This window comes from Falco punctatus (assembly GCF_963210335.1).
Source record: "Falco punctatus genome assembly, chromosome: 5".
In the NCBI taxonomy this organism is placed as follows: Eukaryota; Metazoa; Chordata; class Aves; order Falconiformes; family Falconidae; genus Falco; species Falco punctatus.
This window is the reverse complement of record NC_137584.1, coordinates 28,637,545-28,661,345: the sequence shown is the minus strand read 5'-3', so window position 1 is coordinate 28,661,345 and position 23,801 is coordinate 28,637,545. Positions and strand designations below refer to the sequence as shown.

The following is a 23,801-nucleotide window of genomic DNA, read 5'->3' as shown; positions in this document are numbered from 1 at the left end:
ACCTGAGGAGACAGGCGACCGAGGGCACAGCCGCACCGCAGGCGGCGCAGCGCGCGCTGCCCCTCCGGGAAGCGAAAGGGCGGCCGGGGCCGCGCGGCGGGGCCGCCTCACCCCCCCCCCGCCCCGCGGAGCCCCCGCCCCGCCCGGCGCCTCCCACCCGGGAGCTCCGGCCCCTTCCCCCGCGCCCTCTCTCTCCCTCACCCGGCGCGCCCGCCTCGGCCCCTCGCGCCCCCGCCGCCGCCCCGGTGCGCGCCCGCACCGTGCCGCGCCCCGGCCGCCGGGGGGGGGGGGGGGGGAGGGGGAGGGGGGCCGGCGAGGGAGGGGAAGGGGGGGGTTGTAGCAGCATCGCCATGGTGACAGTGACGTCATCTCACCCTGGATCTAATTGGAGGAAACCCCGTGGCCCCAGCCGCAGCCCACGGGCCAACCGAGCTTGTGCCCTGCCTGCGCTCGCCCCCGCGGCGGCGCGCTCTGCTCGGATTGGTCGTCGGGGCGTGGAGGGGCGGAGCCAGGCTGGGAGACCGGGCTGCGATTGGCCGCGTGGGCGCGGGCTGAGCAGCGGGTAGGCTTGCCTGTGCCAACGCCCTTTAGCGCTGGCTCTCGCCGGAGACGGGAGCGGCTCTTTCTCTCCGCCACAGCCCCGAGCGAGGCAGCCGATCGGGTGGCGCCCGCGGCCCGGCCTAGTGCAGCGGACTCAGGTGAGCGCGGTGCCGCGGCCCGGCAGCGGGCGCTGGTCCTGCTCCGCCGCCTCCTGCCGCCGCGGCGTCCTCCATTTTGTGATCGCGGCGTGGAGCGCTCGGCGGCCCCGGGGAGCGGGAGGCGCAGCCAGCTAGCGCCGCCATTTCGCACCCGGCGGGGCCGCCGGCTTCCCCTTCCCGCCCTGCTGCCGCGGGGGCAGCGCCGGCCGCCCACCCTGCCCGCCGCCCCCGCGCCCCCCGCTGTCCCAGGGGACGCGGCCGCCCCTGGCCCCCGCCCTCGCCGGGGCCGAGACCCCACCCACCGCCGTGCCTCCGCGCTCCCCCACCAGCAGAGCGGGGCCGCCGCGCCCCCCCCCCCCCCCCTCCTACCCCCGCCCCGCCGTGGGCCGCTGTCCCGGGGCCGGAGGTGCGGCCACTCCCGCCGCGGCCGCCGGGGAGGCCCGGGCCCCGGCCCCGTCGCGCCCCGCCGCCAGGAGGCGAAGCGGCCCTGGCCGCCGGGCTGGCCCGAGGGCTGCCCCGCCCCGGCCGCTCCGAGCTCCCCAGGCCTCGCTCGCCCCGCCGAGCGCGGGTGCCTGAGGGAGGCGGATCCCGGGCCTGCTCTGCTAGCCCGTTGGGTTTTAACCCCTTCCTTGCCTCCCCGCCAGCGAGCTCGTCTCCTTTTATATTCCCCCCCCCCCAGCTGGTCTCGGCTTCGCCATCCGCCTTTCCTCGGCCCTCACCTGCAGGGCTGGTGGCACACGGGGGAAGAGCTTTGGGCAAGGCCCACCCGGCTTGGCGGTAACCGGCTATCCCTCTCCAGGTCCCTGTTAGACGCCATATTAATAGGTTCACGTAAGGCGAGGAAAAAAGAGCAGGGTGAGGGCAAAAAGTCCGCTTTGGTGGAAAAATAGCAATTTGTAGTGCTTGGTCTTCAGGCTGCTGACCCTTGGCTGGCACTGAGCTGCCTTCCCCGGCTGGGTTTCTCGGCCGTGGTTTCCCTAGCGGTGGAGCCTTGAGACAGGCACCTCTCCCCTTGGTTCTTCGTGGAAGGGTGCAGCGCTGCAGTCCCTCTCCATGAGAAGCACCTGGAGGTGGGGAAGGGGAGGCAAGGCTCCCTGGGATCCTTGCTTTTTGGTGGGTTGTGAGGGGTGGTGTAAGATTACGTTCTGTAGTGTTTCATCCGTTGCTGTCTTCTTTCTGGCAGGTTTTGAGGTGCATTCTCTTGTTGATAGTGTGACATCCCCAGCTTCTCCTGCTTTTGCTACTATACTTCTCTTGCCCCACTGCCAGCCACCATGGATAAGACCGAGTTGATCCAGAAAGCCAAGCTGGCTGAGCAAGCTGAGCGCTACGATGATATGGCCACCTGCATGAAGGCAGTAACTGAGCAGGGTGCCGAGCTGTCCAACGAGGAGCGCAACCTGCTCTCAGTGGCCTACAAGAACGTAGTGGGGGGGCGGCGCTCTGCCTGGAGGGTCATCTCTAGCATTGAGCAGAAGACAGACACCAGTGACAAGAAGATGCAGCTTATTAAGGACTATCGGGAGAAGGTGGAGTCTGAGCTCAGGTCCATCTGCACCACTGTGCTGGTGAGTGGAGACTTTCTTTTTTCTTTTTCTTTTTTTCCCTTTTTTTTCTTTTTTTTTTTCTTTTAAGAGAAAGAATTATGCTATTCATGTGTGTTGCTGTGCTGGGGAATAAGACTGGGAACTTGGTTGGGGAATATGATGTGAAGTATTACACTGGGATAAGGGAAGTCAGTGCAGTAACTTCTGTAACCGTTAACGTGGGTTACTGTGAGGAGGGAGATATCAGCGCCATGCTGTGGGCCCCATATGTGTAGAAGTGTTGAAGATGCACCCTCAAAATTGAGTGTGTGTGGAGTAAGTTTTTGGATGGAGTGATGCATATACAGTGTTGTTCTAGGTAACTGCAGAGATGCAGAGAATTTAGCCTCATGCCTGTTTGTGCTGTGCTTAGTAAGCTTATCTGTTCATAAGATAAGCTGAAAAGAAAATGAGAAAACCTCTTTATTTCTTCAGATCAGAGCTAATAACCTGTTTAAAACCTTTAAAGTAATTGGGTGTGCATTTTGTTTACTTCTTGTGAAGAAAAATACTCTCAAGGAGTCTTTAAGAGACATTTTGAGGTTTTTTGATCAAAGATGGGAAATAAAGACATAGAAATTGACTTTGTCAGATTCAAGCTGACTTCTCAGCTTGAAGAATGTTTTAAGATGAATTTGCAGTAATTGTGGAATCATGTCAAACTAGGGCGTAAAGACTGGTATGACACCCCAGGCATGCATCAAAGCCCAGGAACACATTCCTGTACAAGCAGCAGGATTCCAGATGCTATCAATAGCGAAACTGTACTGCACTGTACTGGGAGCTGAAGAGATGAGTGTTAGCAGTGTGGAGGCTGCTGGACCCTATTCTGTGTGATCAGGGAGTTGTGGTTGCAGTAAGCTGCATGTTTGTGATGCAATAGTAATTGTGTGGCAGGTAGTCTTTAGTGGTTTATTTGCTCCTTCTAGGTTTTTTGGTTGGTTTGGGGGGATTTTTGGTGCCTAGTATTGCTAACATGAGAACAGGAAGAAGCAAGTCTGTAAGGACATAAACAATTTTGAGGTAAATGTATCCTCACCTGGTTTAGGAGACATAAATTTAGAGCTAACTGGTTTGGAAGTGGTGGAATTCTCTTCCTGATTAAGTGTTCTGGCTCATGTACAAGGCAGTACTTCTTTGGATTGTGCTCAAAATACCTTTATGCTTCCTTGCATGCTGCCACCTAGGGTGGGTTGTTGCTTTTTTTTCCTAAATCAGTCAAAATTAGTTACCTTTGCTTGAAAATAATTTGGAAATTTATTAGCTTAATGAATCAATTAATTCCTTAACACATTTAAGAGTCCATGCCTTCCAAAGAAGCTGTTTCTTCAATTACAGGTGTAGTTGTAAAACTTTCACCTTTGTGAAAATGATGTGACTTGTGTAGGGCGCCAATTCCTGTTTGCTGTGACAAGAGTTCCACTGGAATCAGTGTGGTAGGGTGCCAGCATTCATGCTGTTGGCATTCCTCTCGATCTGCTGTACTCAGTGCCCCACTACAGAACTAACTTCTTGGGACCTCAACATAAAGCTTACTCTTAAGACTTCTTTAATCTCCCTCTGTCCTTCTACCACATCTAGTCCCTAAGAAGAGGTTATGCATAAAATCTCATACTGGTTGCTGTGCCATCTTGTCAGGAGCTCATGCTTCCATAGGGAGATTCAGATAGATTCAGATACCTCTGAATGGTAAAGGTAGTGAGCCATTTCACGCAGTGTCTATACTGAAATTATTCCAGTTGTATCAAATGGTGGACAGCAGGTAGTCTGGTAGCCGTGTTAACGCAAACCTCTGCAGGGAAAGCAAGCTCTTCCTGTGCCAGCCAAAGTTTTGCCTGCATTCTAGTCTTTCTCTGTTCTTGGCGATGGCCTGGTTGGCAAATATGTCCTTCCCTTTTTGCCTGGAAGGCTGCAGGAAATAGAGAAGACCAAAACCTATAGCTTTGCATGCTTTTCCTGTTCTGCCCTGCTGGCAAAGACATGCCTCCCTTTGGTAGGAGGAAATGTCAGCTATCTACTGCAAGCCTTCTGATTTTTACTCTTTTTGTTTGAAGGCCATGTGCAGTTATGTTCTGTTCTGCTCCTCTCCCTTTCCTCCTCAATCTACCACTCCTATGATCCATGAGTCAGCATCCAAGAGGTTGGAACTCACAATGTGCAGGCACTACAAAGGACCAGCAAAGTGGTTTTGACTCCTCCTTCTTTGAATGATAATCTCTTCTTTACTAATACTATAGTAACTGCCTGTAGCTTTTTTAGGTCTCTGTAGCTGAATCTGGGGGATGCTTTTTAATTCTAGGAAGGCAGCTAAACTGAAACAACTGCTGGCAAGTAGTATGGAAAGGTTGCTTGTCATCTGGAGTATTTGGATTTAGCAAGGGTGGATGTGTTGGGTGGAGTGTGACTGCTGTTAGTCATACTACTAACAGTTTTTTCAAAAGTTTTTTTTTGTTACTGGTATGGTACAGCTTTTCAAAAATAAGTATATCTGCTGTTGTAGAAACCCTCCATTTAGAAACACTTGTGCTAGCATTACAAAATACTGCTAATTTTTGATTTAATAGGCAGCAACACTGAATCTGCAATTACTTTTCCTGTAAAGAGTGCCTCAAGCCAGTTAAGTAAGGCATTGTTTTAGGGCACAGATGGATAAGGAACATAAATTTAATCACTACTAGAATACAAACATCCAAGATTACATTGATATCTAGATATAGATAATGTAAATAAAAATAAAACTTTTACTAATTAATTAATGTACAACCTCTATCAGTGGTCACAGTAAGATACTCCATCTCATGCCAAGCAGTGAAGACATTTCAACTATCTTGCAAGTAGGAGTAGATGTGATCTGAACCCTTTTTAACTGTTAATTTTATGACTGGTATTTCAGGTGAGAGTGGCATTTTAATGAAGAAATGGTATGACTTTGTCAAGCAACTTGCACAATGTTTTATTTGAAAGGTATGCTAGGAGGTTTTATTGAAGTCCCTGTATTGATTGACTAGTTCTTTGGTAATGTACAGAATTAAGGTTGACTCATCCTTTATGAATCATAGTTGACACTGTTCTTGAAACTCTTGTCCTTGAATAAAGAAACAGGTTGGCAACTTAACTTTTTTTTCAAGGTAAAGTTGAACTGTGTTGTTTCATATACTCTCTGAGCACAAAGCTCATGTTTCTTTGTATCCTCTGAGTGATTTCGAGACAGGGATTACTAGACAGTGTAGGAAGAGACAAGTGCAGCAGCAACTTTCACATAAATAGTGAAACGATTTGTGAAGCTTTGAAGGTGGAATTTTTGGTTGGTTGGAAGGTACGATATTGGGCTAATGCTTTGTTGTATATACACCCTGCTGTGTAGCGACATGAGATTTTCAAAAAAGGTAGCTTCTGAATTGGAACTGATCTGTGGGAGCAGATCAAAACTGCTGGGTTTTCAGAGAGCCTCAGTTTCTTTGCATGGAGATAACTTGTGTTGCATTCAAGCTCTTTCATTCTTTAGAGGGAACTAGTGTAAAGGCAGGAAGAACACCAGCCCTTGCCTGGAAGCACTTCACTCTCTACCGGCAGCTTGGGGTTTTTTCCATGTATATTTGGAAGTGCTTTGCATATGTTCAGTTTCTAGGTCCTGGTGCTGTTGGAGCTTTTCACAGAGCAAGTGAGATGAAATTTGGCAACTACTTGCCCACAGTTTAAAACTCGGTGAAAATGCAATGGCTAAAATCATTAGGGAAACAACTGTATCTTAATGGCTACTTACTCCTCACATGTCTAGCTGAAACATAAAGTTTATTTTAATATGCTTTTAAGGTTTTTCACAGAAAAGTTACATATATGAAGCTTTTCATTTGTTTCCAAACATCTATTTTTATGAAATCCTCTGTAAGCAGTTTTGCATTGCACTGTGTCAGGCCCCTGTCAGCCAGGTTTTTTCTAGAAACGAGCAAGGGCATTATGAACTTCTACACATGGACCAGCAGAAACATTACTTGTGCTGTTGATTCTTTTCTGTACCCTGCGGCAGTGCCTGCAATGAAATAGTCTTGAGCTGTAAGGTGCATCTTATTTAAATTTTTACTGTCTTAAGGTGGAGAGGATGCTTGTAAATGTTTGATCTGTGAGACTGCAGTGTTAATTGTTGAAAGCATGTATTAATATGTTGTTCTTGCCAGCTCCCCTTTCCTTCCTTCCTTCCTCTCCCCCAAGGTTGCCATGTTACTACTTCAGCTTTGCATAATTAAGAAACAATAAATGCTAATAAAAACAAGGGTAAAAATCTATGTCCACTTCTGATTTTTATCCATTTTGTAGATCTAGTTCTAAAGTTAATCCCATAAAAAAGATAATTCTAAATCCCCATAGTAGAAGGTAATGTTCAAAGCAGCTTTTTTCAAAAGCACAAGTTCATAGCTTCATTGGAAATGAAGTTGTTATTTTCTTGCAGCAGCAAATAGAGTCCTGGTATCAGCTGAAATATCTGATTTCAGATGATGGATGATCTTTGACCATAGCCCTGGTTTTTTCCCTGCTGTTACCTTTGGCTTACAGAAAAGTGAAATCTTGATTTATTTATCTTATTTTTTTAATTGTACACGCAGAAATTTAGCAGGTTCAGTAAGTGTCAGCTTGATGTTGCTGTATGAACAATATACTAAGACTTGGTTTCATGTCTTTGAAGCCATTTTCTCTGCTTTTCTATTTTCAATGAATGGCCAGAGTTTATACAGAAATGCGTAGTGTTGTAGAGGTGAAACTAGCATCTGAGTAAAAAGATATTATGGTTTTCTGACACTGGGAACTATGTAGAATGCAGTTTTATTTTGAAGGTCAGGCATATTATCACTTCAGTTAATACTAGTTTTGGGACTTGAATTGTCCCAGTAGTGGTTGGGACAGTGTTTCAACTATTACTTTTTTTACCTTTTGTAAATGAAAGCAAATACTATTGAGTCGTCCTTTTTAAGTAAATGACTAAAAGGACTAGCTATTTCATGATTTAAAGCCAGACCTTAGGCTGGGGACATTACTTCTTGGCAGATTCAGAATTGTGGGATGAATGTTAAATAAGTGTTTTAATTTGGAATGACAGTTGCCTTTTTGATGAAACGTAGTATGTGGGGAGTCGATTCTTCTTTGTGTTCTCGACACAACTTCTAGTAAACATCAACACATTTATGATAAGAATTGTGGAACTTAATGCATTAATCTTCTCTAGTTTAATATGCTTGAAACTTAAATTTAAATTCATGATCTGAACTTGACTTACTCCTGGTTGTACCTTCTCTTACATTAGTTTTTGCCCTTCATTACAATCTGCTGCTGGACTACTACGCTTTTGTACAAGGAAAATTGAATCCATTTCTAAGAAAGGACTGACACTTGCAGAAACAAAGCCTAGAATGCACTGAGGTTCTTGAAGTGGCTGAAAACTGTTAAAGCCCAACTAAAAATCGTTAAGGGGATTTTGAGGGTAGCTGAGGCCTCCATCCCATACAGTCATTGCTTGCTGCCCCCTCGACTTGCCACTGGATACTAAATTTCTAAAACATACAAGCAAGCTAGCAAGGGATACAAAATAAACAGATAAACTGCAGCAAAGTTCTGTCTGAGGTTGCTGAAAACTTGGCCATTATATTATTTCTGTGTGCAGTGTCATTTCCTCTTTCAGAAGCTACTGGTGTAGATCAATGGCTTCTCTATTCCTAAAAATTTAAGAAATGTCCACCAGAGATTTGCACTTATACAAAGTGATAGCTCCTAACAGTTCTGAAAGACCTGTCCTAAATGTTAACATCTTATGAGAAGCAGAATGTGGAGCAACTGAAAATAGGAAATGGTAATACCGATGCAGGTGACCAGCTGTTGAGAATGGGGCAGCCAAAGCCTCATCTCTCTCCAGTGTCAAATCCATTTTTTTATGGAGTTAAGCTGTAGATTAACTAGCCTGGTTGTAGTCACGGCTGTTAAAGCTTTGTCTATACTGTACCTCAGTCTGCTCGTACATCTAGAATTACTAAATTTCCTGGAGGACATTTACTGGCTTGGTGGCCTTAAGAAAGTATGTATTGGAAAGATAGAACTTTATGAGGAAAGAGCATACTCGAGCTTGCAGGTTATTAGCGGTTGATTTCTTTGGTGGCACAAATGGCAGTTGTTGAGCACATGATTAAAGCAGTAGATTGTACCAGGTCTGCCTGGGCACAGAAGCTTCATATTTTGTTTTCAGTGATGAGGGTTACCTGATTTTCAGGGGCAGGTAGTGAGGAAAGTGGTGATGAGAGGAGGGCTGGTGAAACTGCATGGATGTGCTTTCTTTGTTAGTTGGGTAGGTGAAGGTGTGTGCTTGATTAATCAGTGTTTTCTGATTCGTGTAGATCTTACCTTTTTTAGTTTTATGCTTTTTATCTTTGAGAGTGATGGGCCTAGTGCCCAGTTACTTGGTGTTTTTTCACCTTTTGTAAACACAAACGTGCTGTTTGTGTTCAAGTGCTTTTATATTTGACCATACACTTGGAGCTAATTTTATCACAGACTAATTAGGTAAGGTAAGTAAGACTGTTCTTGCACACTTCATTTGTGGCACTTATTCTATATAGCTCTACTTAGTTCATTGGCCTGATGTTTACAGGTTCCTCCTCATCCTTTCTGCTTCCCAGGATGCCGGAACCAACATCAGAATGCTCCAGCTGAGTGTACAGCTGAATTGTAAGCTTGTAATTGGCTAATCGATTCTGTACATCCAAATGTAAACTGGGTGCTTAGACACAAGCAGCAGTAAAAATAATTTAAGCACCAGGTTTCACGTGGTGTGGTTCTGTGCATGCACCAGAATATCAAATATGAAGACCTGTGAAAGTGGATGTCCTGAATGAGCTGTGATTTTGCTTGTGCCTTTCTTTTTATTTGTTAAAAGAATCGAGGGTTTGATTTACCAGTTTCAAACACTGATAAAGGTTTATTCCTTGCCCTAGCAATCTTTAATCTGTCCTTTAATTTATGTGATCCATCCGCTGAAACAGTTGGATATAGGCTCTGGAAACAGAAAACTTTCCATTTGCTTTGATAATAAATTTTGAAAATACACTACATACACTCTTATCAGACTGACAGCCTCATATTTCCTGGATAAAACTTCTTCAGGAAGTTCTGTTCTGAAGTTGAATACATTTTGCAAAATTCTTGTAAGCAGAAGCTGGTTTAAATCAAAGTAGGTAGCAGGGCCTTAGCAGGAAAGTCAAGGTTCACCTTCTATGTGAAATTATTATAACAAGGTTATCTGAAATGTTGTCTTTAGTTTTTGTGACTTAAAGGTTAGACTTCATTGTTGCAGGTTGTCTCATTTGGGGAATAACAAATTACTGGCACATTCCTAATACACTGGATAAAGTAACACATTGCTGTGTTTCCTTCAAGGTGAAGTTGGGCAATGCAAAAGGCTCTTCCAGCTGCACTTAGTGATCATGTTTCATGATCTTTCTGGATTTCAGTGGTCATAAGCTTCTGATCTGGGGCTCCCAAACAGGGCAGAACTGAAGCAAGTAGAACTTTTAGGTCCTGCAGAGCTGATTTATTACATAACTGATTTTTAAAGCCAGCCTTTTATTTGAGCAAGGGCAACATACCCTAAGCCCACGTAACTCCTGCATGCTGCTGTTCATTTTGAGGATTGTTAGTCTAGATATATATCAGTCAATCATTTAATTGTACCTTCAGGGCTTCTGTAGCTGCAGAGTATAGAAGTATTTTTAAATGCAAATTTAGACTTTTTTGTTTGATTCTATAGTATTATGGAAGACCACAAATGGAGGATGCTGGAAGAAATTTTTAGGTAGTCAGGATTCTGAAGGGAAGAATTTTATGTCAGTAATGCATGTTTACTAAGAGGAAAGTAACATTTGAAGTATATTGAGGAATTAGAAATACAGAAAATGCAACCATGGAAGAGTGTTAGAATCAATTTGAGATAAATCTGTCTGATCCCAAGAAAATTTTCCTGAAAGTTTTTGCCTGTGGTGTTTGGCAATTACTTCAGCAAAAGTTTATAATTATTGAAAAAGGGATTGGTATTTTTTTGAAGACTCACTTCTACACTTGGCACGGGAAAACTGGAAAACTTTAGGCTAGGTTCTTCCATAAAAACTTGAATAATTCCTTGACTTCCGCTGGATTGTTGGTTTTGTCTGATGAGAAGCTATTGAGAGGAGAACTTGCATTTCCACACACTTCTAGTTCCTGGCTTCCACAGTTCTTTGGGGACCACAGACCTTTCTAACTTGTTTTAGGAGAAATGTAAGCGTTGAATGTAAGTTCTAGATGAAATTAATCTCAACCCCAGGTGGGAATAGTGTGGGCAGACATGCTGCAGCTCAGGCTTCCAATGCATCTCTTAAGTGGGATTCCAGATACTTCTTTCAGGGCCAATCCTAAATATTGACTGCCAGTTTTTAAAACTATGTAGACAAAGACTCGGAACCAAATGGAAAAGATGAATTAGGTCACCCTCGCTGTTTCCATGCCAGGTACGTTTGTCTCTGCTTTAGATGGTGCTTTGTCAGGTCATCATAAGGCCATGCCATTACTGGAAAGGCGTACATGTTATTTTCCTCAATATATAAACTGAAGTACTAATGCTCTTAAGAAGTCTGTATGAAAACTATTTAATGTTCTCCCAGAAGGAGTTGATGCACAGAGCTTGAATTCAGAAGGATGAAGAACTTCTGCTGAATTACACTTCTGAAAGTAAAGAGATCTTACTGTTGTAGCAGGGGACTTTCCCTTTCCTGTCAAGAAAACAACCGCTGAATGTTAAAACACACCTAGGTTGCAGTGAGTCATACTGTGGACTTTGGAATGACTGATTATACTTGAAATAGTCAAGAAGTCTTAATACCAATTTACTAGACGATTAAAACAGGTAGTCATTTGTGAGTAGAAGCCTTATTGAAAGGGCTGAGCCTACACCCATCATCTGTGCTGTCAAACTCTATGGAACATTTAATGTGTTCAAATTTGTGTTTAACAGTTACATTAAGGGAATACATTGGTCTGAGCTGCCTTACCAACTTCTTAGCTTTACTTTTTGAGTGCAGTTAGGGTGGAAACCATTTCCCTGTATACTGCTTGTAGGTGGTTTTTCTCTTATTGGAGCTGGATGGACCTACAGAAATACTTGAGACTGAAGAATTTTTCCAAGTATTTTCCATATTGCAGCATGGCTGAGTTTATGTAATGTCACACACTTTGCATACTGTGCCTGTTGGATGCAAGCTGCTTGTCTTCTAGGCGGAACTGTGATGTTGAATCCATGTTCAGAGTGGTGAGTTAACTTGCCAAAAAAAGTGGTGTTGGCATGCACTCTGTGCATGTGCATTATTTTTAAGGAACCTTATCTCAAAATATGTTTATTTCAAAACAGTTTCTTCCATAGCGTGTGACCATTTGCTTCTATGGGGGTTGGCCAATAAGTACACTGTTACAGGCAAGTATAATGTTAACTAATCAGTTACTTGCTGTCACCCATGTAACATCTGTTCTGGTGGCTATCTTCAATACTTAAAAAAAATCCAAAAAACAACAAAACCAACCAACGAAACAAAAAACTAATAACAACAACAAACCAAAAGCACTTAAAAGCTGGATACGGGGAACATTCAGTGTTGGCTCAGGAAGGGAAGGAACACCTAGGGAACAGCAGTAAAAACTCAATCTAGTCTCCGTAAGACCTATGAAAATCAGTACCCTGTGGAATGGTAGCACCTCCTCTGCTGGCAGGTCTGATGAGCACTTGGACAGCAGAGAGCTTCTGAGCAGTTAATTTGAAGTTCAAGCTGGTCATTTGTTTGGGGGTGGTTTTTTTTCAAATAATTGAGCTTTTTCCATCATGGGGTGAGGAGGAATATAAATTTTTATATATATTATATGCATTGATATTGAATAATTTGTTCTTGTATCAAAAAAGAAGTAGTACTACTGAATTTTCTTTTCTTTAGATGCATTGTGTGTCATATGAGTTAAAGCCCAGCAAAGGACTTTGGCTTAAATTACGAAAACCTGCAAATACAAATTACTTCCCACAAATGGTTATGATCTTTGTTTTTAAAGAATAGCATTTAAAATCATGTGCCCAAAAGATGAATAAGGTGTTCTAAACAACTTGAAGTACGATATATGTGTGTTAGGCTCAAGAATACTGCTAAAATACACTTGAGTTGAAAAACAAACTTTATTACATAGACTTTATTCACAAAACTCTATGCTAGCAATTCTGAACATCGGCACACTCCTTGTAAAGATCATGTGGCAACTTAACCAGTTCATATTTATGAGGACAAACTTTTGGAGAACATTGCTGCTCTGATGGTTGCTTTTACATTGACTTTTTCTTTCTGGTGGAGCAAAAGTAACAAACTGGACTAAGTTGGTGAGAATGCAAATGGCGATGTAGATCAGTCTTATAACAGCATAATGTTAAATAACTTTGTGCTAGTGATGTGACCCAGACATGTCCTAGGTGTTGACATATGAGTGATGGTGGCACTGTAAATATTTTGAGTTACTTGAGTTTATCACATTGAGAACTTCTGTCAGTATACCTAGGCACATGATATCTTTAGCTTGCTTTGAAAATTGACCTTAAACTACTTATGATCAGTAGATAATCTCTAGAGCTGACCTGGTTCATGTTCATCCTCTGGTATTGAATGGGTAAGTTGAAGAATACATCTATTAACTAATGGTGTTGGAATATATGCAGAGACTTACACTTGTATTTGCTTTTGTTATTGAAGTGCAATTCTAAATGGTTCAAGTGCTGAAGGCAGTTTGAAGGTCAATTTGGTATACAAGATTAATTTTTTTAATTTATCTTCACTGTCAGGATTCTTTATTGCTGAATATGTGGGAAGAGAAGAGCACAGATAAGGTAGTGGCAGTATTTTTCTGCCTACCACAGTAACATTGTACAGAAAGTATTTAGTGTACACTGTGGTTGAACTTGATGTCTCAGTCAGGCTTGCCTTTTAAAATAAGCTTATTTGGAATAGGGAGGAGGTTGGTGGGACTTCCTGTTTTGATGTCAGCTTTTAAAAGAAGGAGCTGTCCTGAAAACAGGTGACTGAAAGCATATGTGGAGTGGAACTGGTGCATGAATTGCAGGGGATGTGTGCATAGTGTATGTAAGGAGAGGCTGGCTGGATGCATACTCAACACGTAATTATGAAGGAGCTGTGTCTTCAGGGAGCTTCGTTGTCTGTATTAGGTACTTCAAGTAAAGATACGGCTGGCATATTCCTTCAGGGCTTGCTTTTCATAAAGCTGAAATAATAGGGAAGTGATGAGAGCAGCTGAATTAAATTTAGTATTCCTAGCTCAGGTTAATTGCAGTGGTCTGATACTACAACTGCATGTTCAACCCTTGTTCTTGCTTAAGCAGAAGGGGAGAAGAGACTAAGAAATGACAGTTAGTCAGTTGGGGAAGAACAAAAGTAGAGCTGGAGAAGGATCCAAAAAGGCAATTGAAATGTTGCTTTCTCTTGGCATGTAAAGGAATAAATCTGCCAATAGAGAGAAAATTAAAAAAAAAAAAAAAAAAAAAAAAAAGAAATTTCAGCTTTAAAGGGGGAAGAAGTGGACTGCTGCTCCTAGCCTGCTCCCCATGGCTTCTTCAGGCAGCTGCAGATCCATTCCAGGGACCGGTAGCCTATTGTTGCTGGCATCTCTTTAACAGATAAATAAATAAGCCGGCCTTCTGTAGGAGGGGAAAAGAATATAATGTATGAGAATATGATTAATGTTATTAGCACACTGTGAAGGTAGAAATAGAGATGGATGAGCAACACTAATGAGAGGTGGGGTGGGAAATCCTGTCACGCTACAGGAGGATCAGCACGACCAGCACAGAACTTGAGAATAATGTATCAGTGCAGGGGAAGTAGCAGATACCAACACAAACTGTCCCAGTGCAAACCTATTGTAATGCAGCTGCACTAGGACACAACGGGTCTGGCTTGAGGACACAGTTTTGATTCCTTTGTCTTTGTACTGTTCGTGGTTCTGAGAATCACCCACCAACAGGGCAAGCCAGCAGCTCAAACATGTGGCTTTTCATGGCAGCATTTGAGGCATGTTTGATGTTGTAAAGCATGTAATTGCTGGTTGTTCAAGCCTTGGTTTAAAAGGTGGTAAGAACAGTTGCAGTTCTTAATGATGGTAGCATTTGTATTTTGATAGATAATTTTCTCTGACAAAAAAAAAAAGTGATGGGCATGCTTGCTGTTTGTGAACATGGATGGCAGTCTACTATACTGTGACTTCATCACAGAATCGTACCTGTGACAGTGCCTGTCTCTAGTTAAAATTTCTCATAATGAATTTTGAGGTTGGCTGAAGTCTGCTTCATTGCTCAGGCTGCCTGTATTCATTTACTTACTATCAAGTGATGTTTAAAATGAGGATGCCTGGCTGATTGCTGCCTAGTGGAAAGGTAGAAAAGGCCAAGTGAGGAAAAATAGAGAACCAGATATAGGAAATCTTGAGTTTTCATGGCTATGACTGACTCACGACAGTGTAAAGTAAATCATTTAGCTTATTGTGCTGTCTGCTCTCAGTACTCTGCCAACATTTTGTCTGTTAGAGGGAGGGTAAGATGCCTTCCAAGAAATTATGATGGTATCCTGAGATGAATGGCTCACTAAGTATACCAAATACATTATTGATTTCAAAGATAATGTCTGGATAGATAAACAATTAACTTTACTCAAAGTCTGTTTGTATTCTGTTCTGTCCTACATGATTCATAAATGAGATCTTGTTCCATTTAAGGCTATTTAAAAACCAAAGCCGGATACATGAAGTCGAGAACAAGGATGTTCCACCCTAGCTGATACAGGCACAGATCTCTCCCTTACCATGTGCTGTGGTAAGGATTCAGAGGCCCTCAAGATGAACTGAGAGTGGGAGCTGCTGACTGGGCAGCTTAGCTCCTCCAACTGAGGAGCGCCTAGGAAATTAAGCAATGTACATAACCCACTCTTTGCTCTCTAGAAAACTACAGTTTGCTCCCAGATCCACTTTTTTTCCTAAGTTTCTCAGAAATCTGCACAGAATCATGGGTTTTCAAACCTGCATAGTGGAGGTATCACTTCTAGGATGCACTGACACACAGGCTGCAGCTCTGCATGCTTATTGTAGGGCTGGGACCATGGCAAAATCCTTTTGTGCTCTTGGAAGTGTGGCCTACAGCATCTGGGGAAAAAAAAAAGTGAACATCAATGCTCTAGGGAATGTCGATTTGAGGCTCAGCTTAAATTAGACAAGCTCTCCTTTAAACATTATTTAGTGTACACTAGATTCCAGGGTGCTAGTATTTTTAAGTCATAACCAGGCCACATCAGTTATTAGAGCTACCTCTGAAGACAGAATTTTTTAATAAGACCAGTAATATTTTTTGCGTGCCAAGCTTGCAGTAAATCTTTAGGTTTTAGAAGGCATAAAAGAAAAATGCCTGTTTATTCCCTTGTTGATGCAGTTGTAACATCTTGAAAAGTTTTTATTTCGCTATTTAAAAGAAAAAAACAAAGATACAGCTTTGTCAAATATCTGATTTAAAATCCCATACAACATATCTGTCTTGGTTGTCTGGTCAGTGCTTCTTAGATGGTGGCACAGTTTTTCACATCTAACCTGAGTACATGGGTAAATCACTCCTCTGCTGCTGAACATAGTACCAACCTTAGGGTGGCCTTTAGAGGCTGGTAGTTACTCTTTGATTGTGACTGATTTAAGGAACCTTTCTAAACATAGGTGTATCATGTGTCAACTTTTATCTTTCTGGGCAGTTTCTTGTAAAATCAGACTTTGTGTTAAACTTGAGGTTATTGCATTGTCATCTCTGAAATTTTGAAACTGGTTTGCTTTTATGGCTGGCGCTAACATCTGTCATAAGAGAAAACGTCAGGAAAACATCAAGCCAAAATGTGAAGTTTTTCTCATTGCAGAATCTTGTAGGGTGGGAATAACTCGTTCTAATATGGGAATGATTCATGCAAAATAACAGTATTACTATAGGGCTGTATTACCCATCTGCCTGCTATGTCTTAACTCTTGTTTTGAAACAGATGTAAATTTTTGCTGCTTTTTCTGTATCACCAGTGAGGTGTACCATTCGGTCCGCTTGCTCAAGCATCTGTTTCTGATTTGGTAAATGGAAGGGTATGTCAGGTTCAGTATCGTCTTACTCTCCTGCTGTTTTCTCTAGGGTGGTAATAAGAGCACTTATAACTCTATACTGTTTCTTAATGCCTTGGTAGGGGGATCTCTGAAGGGAGCTTCTCTGTGGAGCTGTATGCGGTATTACATCCATGGTAAGCACACTGTGTGGATGCAGAAATGCTTTTTTCACCCAATTAGAAGTACCCTACTTACCCGTGTTGGTTTATAATAATTGCCAACACTTCAAATGGACTTGGAATGAGTAAACTCTTTCGGCTGGATTGCTCTGCTGCTGTTGATTATTAAAGGAAGTAATAATGGTACGGTGGTATGCATAGGAGTAGGTTTGTGTCTAAAATTAGCTTGTTTTGACTATACTGCTACTGTTGCTAATTAAAATGCTAAAGGTTTTTGCCCTGAAAGTTTACAGTTCCTTAAACATTTTCTTTATAGTGGCTTCATGAATTTGGATACATGTTCCTGTAACAAAAATCTTACTTAACTAGTCACAGTTGGCAAGCCTTGTGGAACTTTCTGCTTTTGTGACCTGTTTATTTTCCAGATAACTGAATGCAGATCTTTATTACTGAAATTCGTACTGTAAAGTTTTTCTGAGTATTGTGGGGTTTCCTTGAGTTTATTTGCATCTTTTGTCAACTTCAGAGAGCGTAGGTTGGTTGTGATAATGAGTTGGGTAAAATCACCAGTGCTTGGGGACAAGGAGGTCAGCCAGAAGCTGCTGTCCTCCTTGTCAGTTCTCTGAAGTACCCCCTTTGCTGGAAGAAAAATCCTTCTCTCCTTCGCCTTCACTGCTATACCGCTATGTTGGAAGGGTTAGAAGGCCTCGCAGCCTTGGAAGACAGACTTACCTCCTCATGGTGGAGGCTTGTAAACCTTTCCCTGTCCTTCTGGTTATCAGGTAGGAGAGCTGTGAACAAATTCAGCAGCAGCTCAGCATCTGCTGGTGAGTGGCAGGGTGGGCATGAAAGATGCCTCCGTGCTGTGCTGGAGTGGGTGTTACTTTACAGCCTTGCAGAGAGCTGGTACGGTTTGGTGAAACTGGCTACCAACTAGACGGGGTTGAATCCTTGGCTCTGTCTGGTAGGTGGGCTGGAGATGCCTTATTATATGTCTAATGAATGCAATTTATACAAAAAATTAGCACAGTTGTTTTTTTAGGTTTGCTTTTTTATTTCCTGTGAAGTGGGAGTAGGTTCTAATCTATAAATAGCTTTAAAACTTTCTGCATAGTGTTTCACTTTTCCAGTAAAAGCTTACTCATTTGCAACAACATTTTTTGAAATGAGAAGTGCATATTGTGAAACTAAACTTGGTCCTGAAACTCTATGCCAGTAAACCTTTTCTTGTTTTTCTGCAGTTTGATCAGATGGCTGACTGATCATCTTGATGTAGTCTCTAGCGCTGCGCCTTTATGCAGTTTGTTTAAATAAGTGTGCCTCTATCTAAAATGCCATTAAAACTCCTTTTTTCATTGTAGCAAACACTTGAGCACATCCAAACTTTCTGGAAAGAAGAAAAATAATTTGAACTTAGTTGTAACAGTGTGTGTAATATGTTGCTGTCTTCTTGTTGTTGTTTCAGGAGCTGTTGGACAAATATTTAATAGCTAATGCAACTAATCCAGAGAGCAAGGTATTCTACCTGAAGATGAAGGGAGACTACTTCCGATACCTTGCTGAAGTTGCCTGTGGTGATGACAGAAAACGTAAGTACCTTGTACTTTGGGTTTTTAATAGCTAAAGAACTTCAGTTTTGGGCCATGGGTGAGGGAACAGTAAATGAAGTACACATACTGGTATCTTACTCTGAATTCACGTGAGTTAGCTGAGTGGAAACAACTAAGTTTCAGTTGGAAATGTCCAGTGTTCCTACAGACAGAGTAAAATTCTGAATAGATCTGAAGCATAGTACGCTAGGGAATTTTAGCTGGTGTTCCTGTCACCTGCACTAAAATTTTGGATAGTTGTTCCATAATGCTTATTCAGAGCTTTTGGAAAACAATTTAGGCCAATTTCTGCTAACATATTTAGTATTGGTTTGTATTTACTAAAATAATTGATGAAGAAGTGTAAACGGATCTCTGCCACATTTTTACTGCGTGTTGGAGTCCTGTTGATCTGTAAGTTTTAACCATTTCAGTGGCAAGCAGACTTCATTGTGGTCACCTAAATTTATTAAGAAGCCACAAAATTACTAGGTCAGTACACTATCCAAAAAAGTGTGAGCTGCACTCGGAAATGGTTCGTGTTCGTCGGGATAGTACTGTCCCTGTAATATTAGTTTGCTCTTTTGGGTCCAGCAGAAAAGGCCTGGAAAACTTCACAGCTGGTACTGTCACTTGATACAGAGCATCCGGAGAATTTGTAACATTCCTAGAGGTTAGAACATGTGCATAGTTGGTTGGAGGTACCTCAGGAAGCTCTTCTGGGGAGCATTTTAATTCTCTGTTCAGAGGGCATATTGAATTAAGTGTAAGAACTGTCTTGCAAGGTGCCTAGATACTGTTGTGATGTTAAAAACTCCTGGTATGGCATAAACTAGCGATACACTTCTACATAACAAACTAAAATTAGTCCTGGAGCGATGCCATGACACAGAAAGGAGATGGACTGTTGGAGCGAGCAGAGTGCTGAAGTGACTGTCCCTTTGGGTTGGGCATGGTAGGCATTTGACTGTGTTGGCTAGTTTAAACCGATTGAATTGCCAAGTAGGAGGACAGAGCTGATTGTCATTTAAATAAAGGCTTTGTTATCTCCTGGTATTGTAAGAGCATTTAAGTTGAAAGACAAAAATATACAAAATGGAGTAAAAGTCTTTGCATTAATGAGTTGCATTCAGAAATTCTTAACCCTTCTCCTGACTCGAATGACAGCAGCAGGTCCAAGTGTAGCGGAGACAACTTGTCTTTGGCTTTCACAAAGATAATTTGATTTATAGTTTGTCTCAAGCAACAGTTAGAAATCTGTGGGCTTTTCTGACAGAGAAATACCAGCTTATCTTCGCTAAAAACACTGCATTTAAAGTGATACACATGCTGATACGGGTGCTCACTGATAAATTTATTAGCAGATCTTGGTGTTGTGCTGGGAAGTTACAGCTTGTGTGTATCACCATGCATACATTTTGTGCTTGAATTCTCGTGATTAAAAATTTTACTTGAAGCTTTTCTGATGTTTCTTGTCTAAGCATCTGTTCATTTCCTCAGCTTCAAATATGTGTACTTATAAGCTAATTTATTTCCTGCATTTGCTAGGTTTTTTGCCTTTTTTTCACATGTTCTCAGCAAACTAATGGTCCGTTAGCACTTACTACAGTGTGAACGGTGAAAAAACCCAAGTCTGTGTTTGAGTCTTTTGAATACTTAACAGATTTTACTTACCAAACTTTTTTTTCAGCTCTTTCTAGAGCAATTACAGTATCAAGTCCTTCAGAGCTGTATTCTGAGCTCTGACAATGGCCTTTTCTTTTTCTGCCAGTCTCCTTCCATTCTGCAGGCATGTTTAGGGTGGATGTTGGCTCTTTGGTTGCCTATGGAAGAGAATTTGGAGTAGACTATATGTAGCACTCTTGAAGTATTCTAGCCTGGTAACCTCTTTTCTCTGTGGCATTTCTCCCAGTTATTTTGGGCACCACCTTGTGTTTTTTATCTTGACCTGTCTACACACAGTTTTGGGAGGCAGACTTTCAGTTTTTCAGGAGCACGCAGTACAAGCCTTGCAAACTTCCTCAAGAAGAAGCAGGGCCATACAGAGTAGCCTTCTTTACTCTGCTCCTGGAACTCACATGAGCGTGTCCATCCTGTGCAGGGAATGAAGCAGGAGTTCTGCAGAAAAAGTAATGCACAATTTTTTATTTTTTTAAATACCTAAAGTATCAAAGGCCATTGAGGTAATAAAGTCATTTTGGATGTTTGCATTTACTGACCTCTGTGTGTTTATCTGTCTCCTAAATACCTTTGCTCTGTAGTAGCTTAATTTGCTGCCTGTGTTTTGTCAGTGTGGCAGCTGTGCTTAAAATGGGTTTAAAATCATTACCTTGATTAAAGTCAGTGCAGGGTTTTGCTAAGAGCGGGCTTAAACACAGGACTGTTCAGTCTCCTACTAATGGAGTACTTTCAGTAGTCATATTTTTAAAAAAATAAAATAAAAACCAACCTTTAATGTTTCTCATTCTTTTAACAGAAACAATAGAAAACTCACAGGGAGCTTATCAGGAGGCATTTGATATCAGCAAGAAGGAGATGCAGCCAACACATCCAATTCGCTTGGGTCTAGCTCTTAACTTCTCTGTATTTTATTATGAGATTCTCAACAATCCTGAGCTTGCCTGCACACTGGCAAAGACAGTAAGTTACTTTTTTTTTTTCCTCTGTATGCCTGCAGGGACAGTAGAAGAGAGTTTATGCTTAAAATAATGAAATAACGTGAAGATCTCGAGTTTATGCACTAAACGATCCTATTTAATGTATCTGGTTTTCAAGCTCATATTGTTAGTGGGATTAAAGGGGTATAAGCAGGCTGAATTTACAATGTGATTTAAATTTTCAGCAACACTGCAAGCTTCTATTATTATGCCTTTATTCTTCTTCTGTTTCAAATAGAGCAGGTCGTTAACTTACATTGCGTGTGGGGCGGGCTCTTTTTTTTATTCCTATTTTTAGCTACCTTTACTGGTAGGTTTAGCTTCTGGTTGTTTAATGATCAATTACTAGACTAAAGATGGTTTACTTATTCTAGGCATTTGATGAGGCTATTGCAGAACTTGATACACTGAACGAAGACTCATACAAAGACAGTACTCTCATCATGCAGTTGCTTAGAGACAACCTAACAGTAAGTTGCCTTTTTATGTGCTATCTTGTTCTCTAACCATGTATTTGCTTAGTTAAACTGAATTTGTGATGAAACAAAACCCTTATTTGTCTCTAATGCAAAACATAAAATGGAGCACTGTTTCGGGCTATTCACCCTACTATACCTTTTCATAACTTAGTTTGAATGTAGTGTAAGTTGATGTCAGCAACTTCATGCTGTGTAATCTAGAGTAACAGCCTGGATAGCTCACATTCTTCATTGTTTGCTGGCCTTTTCAGTGGAGGGGGAGAAAGGTGCACTCACAAACTTCATGTACAAGATAGGACAAGGATTCAAAAATTAGTAGTCCGTTATCTGTCTGAGATTCTTACTTAGAGTTTTTGATGACTACCTCAGAAACAGTGTCGTCTTTCCTGTTGTACATCCAGGGCAGCTTTCTTCATTAATTTTCCTGATTTTCATTTAAAATAAAAGATCTGAAATTTCAGTGTATTCAGAATAGAATCAGTTGATGTTTGAGTATGTATTATAATGATTAACCGTTTAAGAGAAGCACCTAATGGAGCCACTAGATTCTATTAAAATATGTAACTAAGGCAATTTTTTTAGGGAATATGCTCTCTGGATATTCACCGCATTTTAATCTACAGTAACATTTATTACTTTGCAATACTCCTTCAGTAGAAATGTCTTTTATTAGCACTACAAACTGCTTAGCTTCAATAACCAAAATGGTCATCTTCACTTCCAAGATTCAGACCACTGCTTTTGAAATTGATGTTACTCACGAAGCTACCGCTAATGATCTAGGATCGATGATGTAGCTCACTATTAAACATGAAAGTCTGGACCTGTTTAGAACCCTGTCTGCTCTGCCTCTGATACCTGAGGTGCATAGCTAGTTGCGCCTTGTGCATGGGGAACCATTTCCAACTACCTCTCTCTGAGCAAGTACTGGAAGCCAGGGTTGTACAGCCCCAGTCAGTGCACTGGTACTTTGTAGACATCCTTAAATCTAATTCATTATCGTTTCTATACAGTCAGCAGTTGTCCGTTTCCGGAAACTGCACTTCTGAAAGCTGACAGTGTTTTTCTTTTCTTTCTAGTTATGGACATCAGACAGTGCAGGAGAAGAATGTGATGCTGCAGAAGGTGCAGAAAACTAAACTGCACGTGGGGCGTCATTCTCCCTTTCCTTCTCAAGAAACCTTTTTACACGTCTCCATTCCTTATAGCTCCACTTGGATTTCCTATAGCAAAGAAAACCCATCCATGTGTATGGAAATCAATTTATAGTCTTTTCACACTGCAGCTTTGGGAAAACTCCATTCCTTGATTTGTGTTTGTCCTGGCCTTCCTGGTGTGCGGTTACTGCTGTAGAAAAGTATTAATAGCTTCATTTCATATAAACATAAGTAACTTCCAAACACTTATGTAGCGGACTAAAGTGTTCCTGGTATTTAAAAACAAATCTGAACCAGTTCCTGCCAGTTGACTGTGTTTTGTATTACAGTAAGATATGAAAATGTAGTTAATTGCAACTAAAGAGTGTTCCACATAGCTTTTAATTCTCCACATTCCCTTCTTATTCTGCAGGGTTTCCTTTTCATAATTGACTTTCACATGCTACTGTGCATTCTTGTCAGTAGGAATATGGAAGTATTGGGCCAGATCAAGTTGAGCATTTCTAGTTTGGAAAATGACAAATTGCGTTGCTTCCTGTATCACGTAATACAGAAGCTTGTGTGTTCAAAAACAGGGGCTTCTCTTAATCTTCAGTTGCTGCTGTTTAAGTTGATATCCCTTCCCAATAAAAGTTCACTTACACTCCCGCCTTTGTAGTTCTGGTATTCACTTTACTATGTATTAGAAGCAGCATGTTACTGCTGGAGTACAGGCAGTGCTTTTTGGCAGTCTAAAGTGCATGTCATTTCTTAATACACTGGAATGGGAAAACCAATTGAAGTTCACATGTCCAAGTATAAAATTTAGTACTTTTCCATGCAGGTTTGTGCACATGTGAGAAGGTGTCAAGTTTGTCCAGTGATTGTTATTTAGAGAGTTTGGACCACTATTGTGTGTTGCTAATCATTGATTGTAGTCCCAAAAAAGCCTTGTGAAAATGTTATGCCCTCTGTAACAGCAAAGTAACATTAAATAAAATTACATTTTATAAACCACTTACTGTTGACTTGTAACAATTCCATGTAATCACTTAAGGGCTAAACTTAAATGTAAGGATCTTGCGCTAGAAGTGTCTCTTGCAAATTTAGTGCATACTTTTAAAAAGTCTGCTCTTAAATTAACTTGTTTGATGAAAATATCCTGGATAACTTTTTATAGTTAACCTGACATGTGGACTTCTTAACTAAATCTACTTGAGCTAATGGCTTCACCTTAATAATGACCTACGAAAAGATAGCCAATTTCTTGCTATTCTTCCATGGTTTGCAAATCTTCTCATCTAAATC

The 23,801-nt window shown here is 41.7% G+C and overlaps 2 protein-coding genes across 5 annotated transcripts in view; one reads left to right on the top strand and one right to left on the bottom strand.

The window, feature by feature from the left end:
* LOC308064039 (uncharacterized protein) overlaps positions 1-449 on the bottom strand; it is a 48,918-nt gene extending 48,469 nt beyond the window's left edge. For 2 of the 4 annotated variants that reach the window (XR_013928162.1, XR_013928163.1), the window contains exon 1: positions 3-176. The gene's annotated coding sequence lies outside the window, so the exon portion shown is untranslated. Of the gene's footprint in view, positions 1-2; positions 177-201 lie in introns of those variants that run through there. The other 2 variants (XR_013928160.1, XR_013928161.1) reach the window with 2 other exon arrangements.
* A 98-nt stretch (positions 450-547) lies between these two features.
* Positions 548-23,510, top strand: YWHAQ (tyrosine 3-monooxygenase/tryptophan 5-monooxygenase activation protein theta). The gene is made up of 6 exons (XM_080387871.1): positions 548-698; positions 1,882-2,266; positions 18,098-18,221; positions 20,698-20,861; positions 21,253-21,348; positions 22,437-23,510. Exons 2-6 carry the CDS (start codon positions 1,973-1,975, stop codon positions 22,494-22,496), a joined length of 738 nt encoding a protein of 245 aa, XP_080243997.1. The 5' UTR covers positions 548-698; positions 1,882-1,972; the 3' UTR covers positions 22,497-23,510.
* Positions 23,511-23,801: the final 291 nt, after the last annotated feature.

What these genes read in the sequence shown, in the direction of transcription:
- YWHAQ (XM_080387871.1), top strand. Translation starts at nt 1,973, where the DNA reads ATGGATAAGACCGAGTTGATCCAGAAAGCCAAGCTGGCTGAGCAAGCT. An exon ending in CCATCTGCACCACTGTGCTG is followed by an intron (nt 2,267 to 18,097) that starts GTGAGTGGAGAC and finishes TTGTTGTTTCAG; the next exon opens with GAGCTGTTGGACAAATATTT. An exon ending in CTGTGGTGATGACAGAAAAC is followed by an intron (nt 18,222 to 20,697) that starts GTAAGTACCTTG and finishes TTCTTTTAACAG; the next exon opens with AAACAATAGAAAACTCACAG.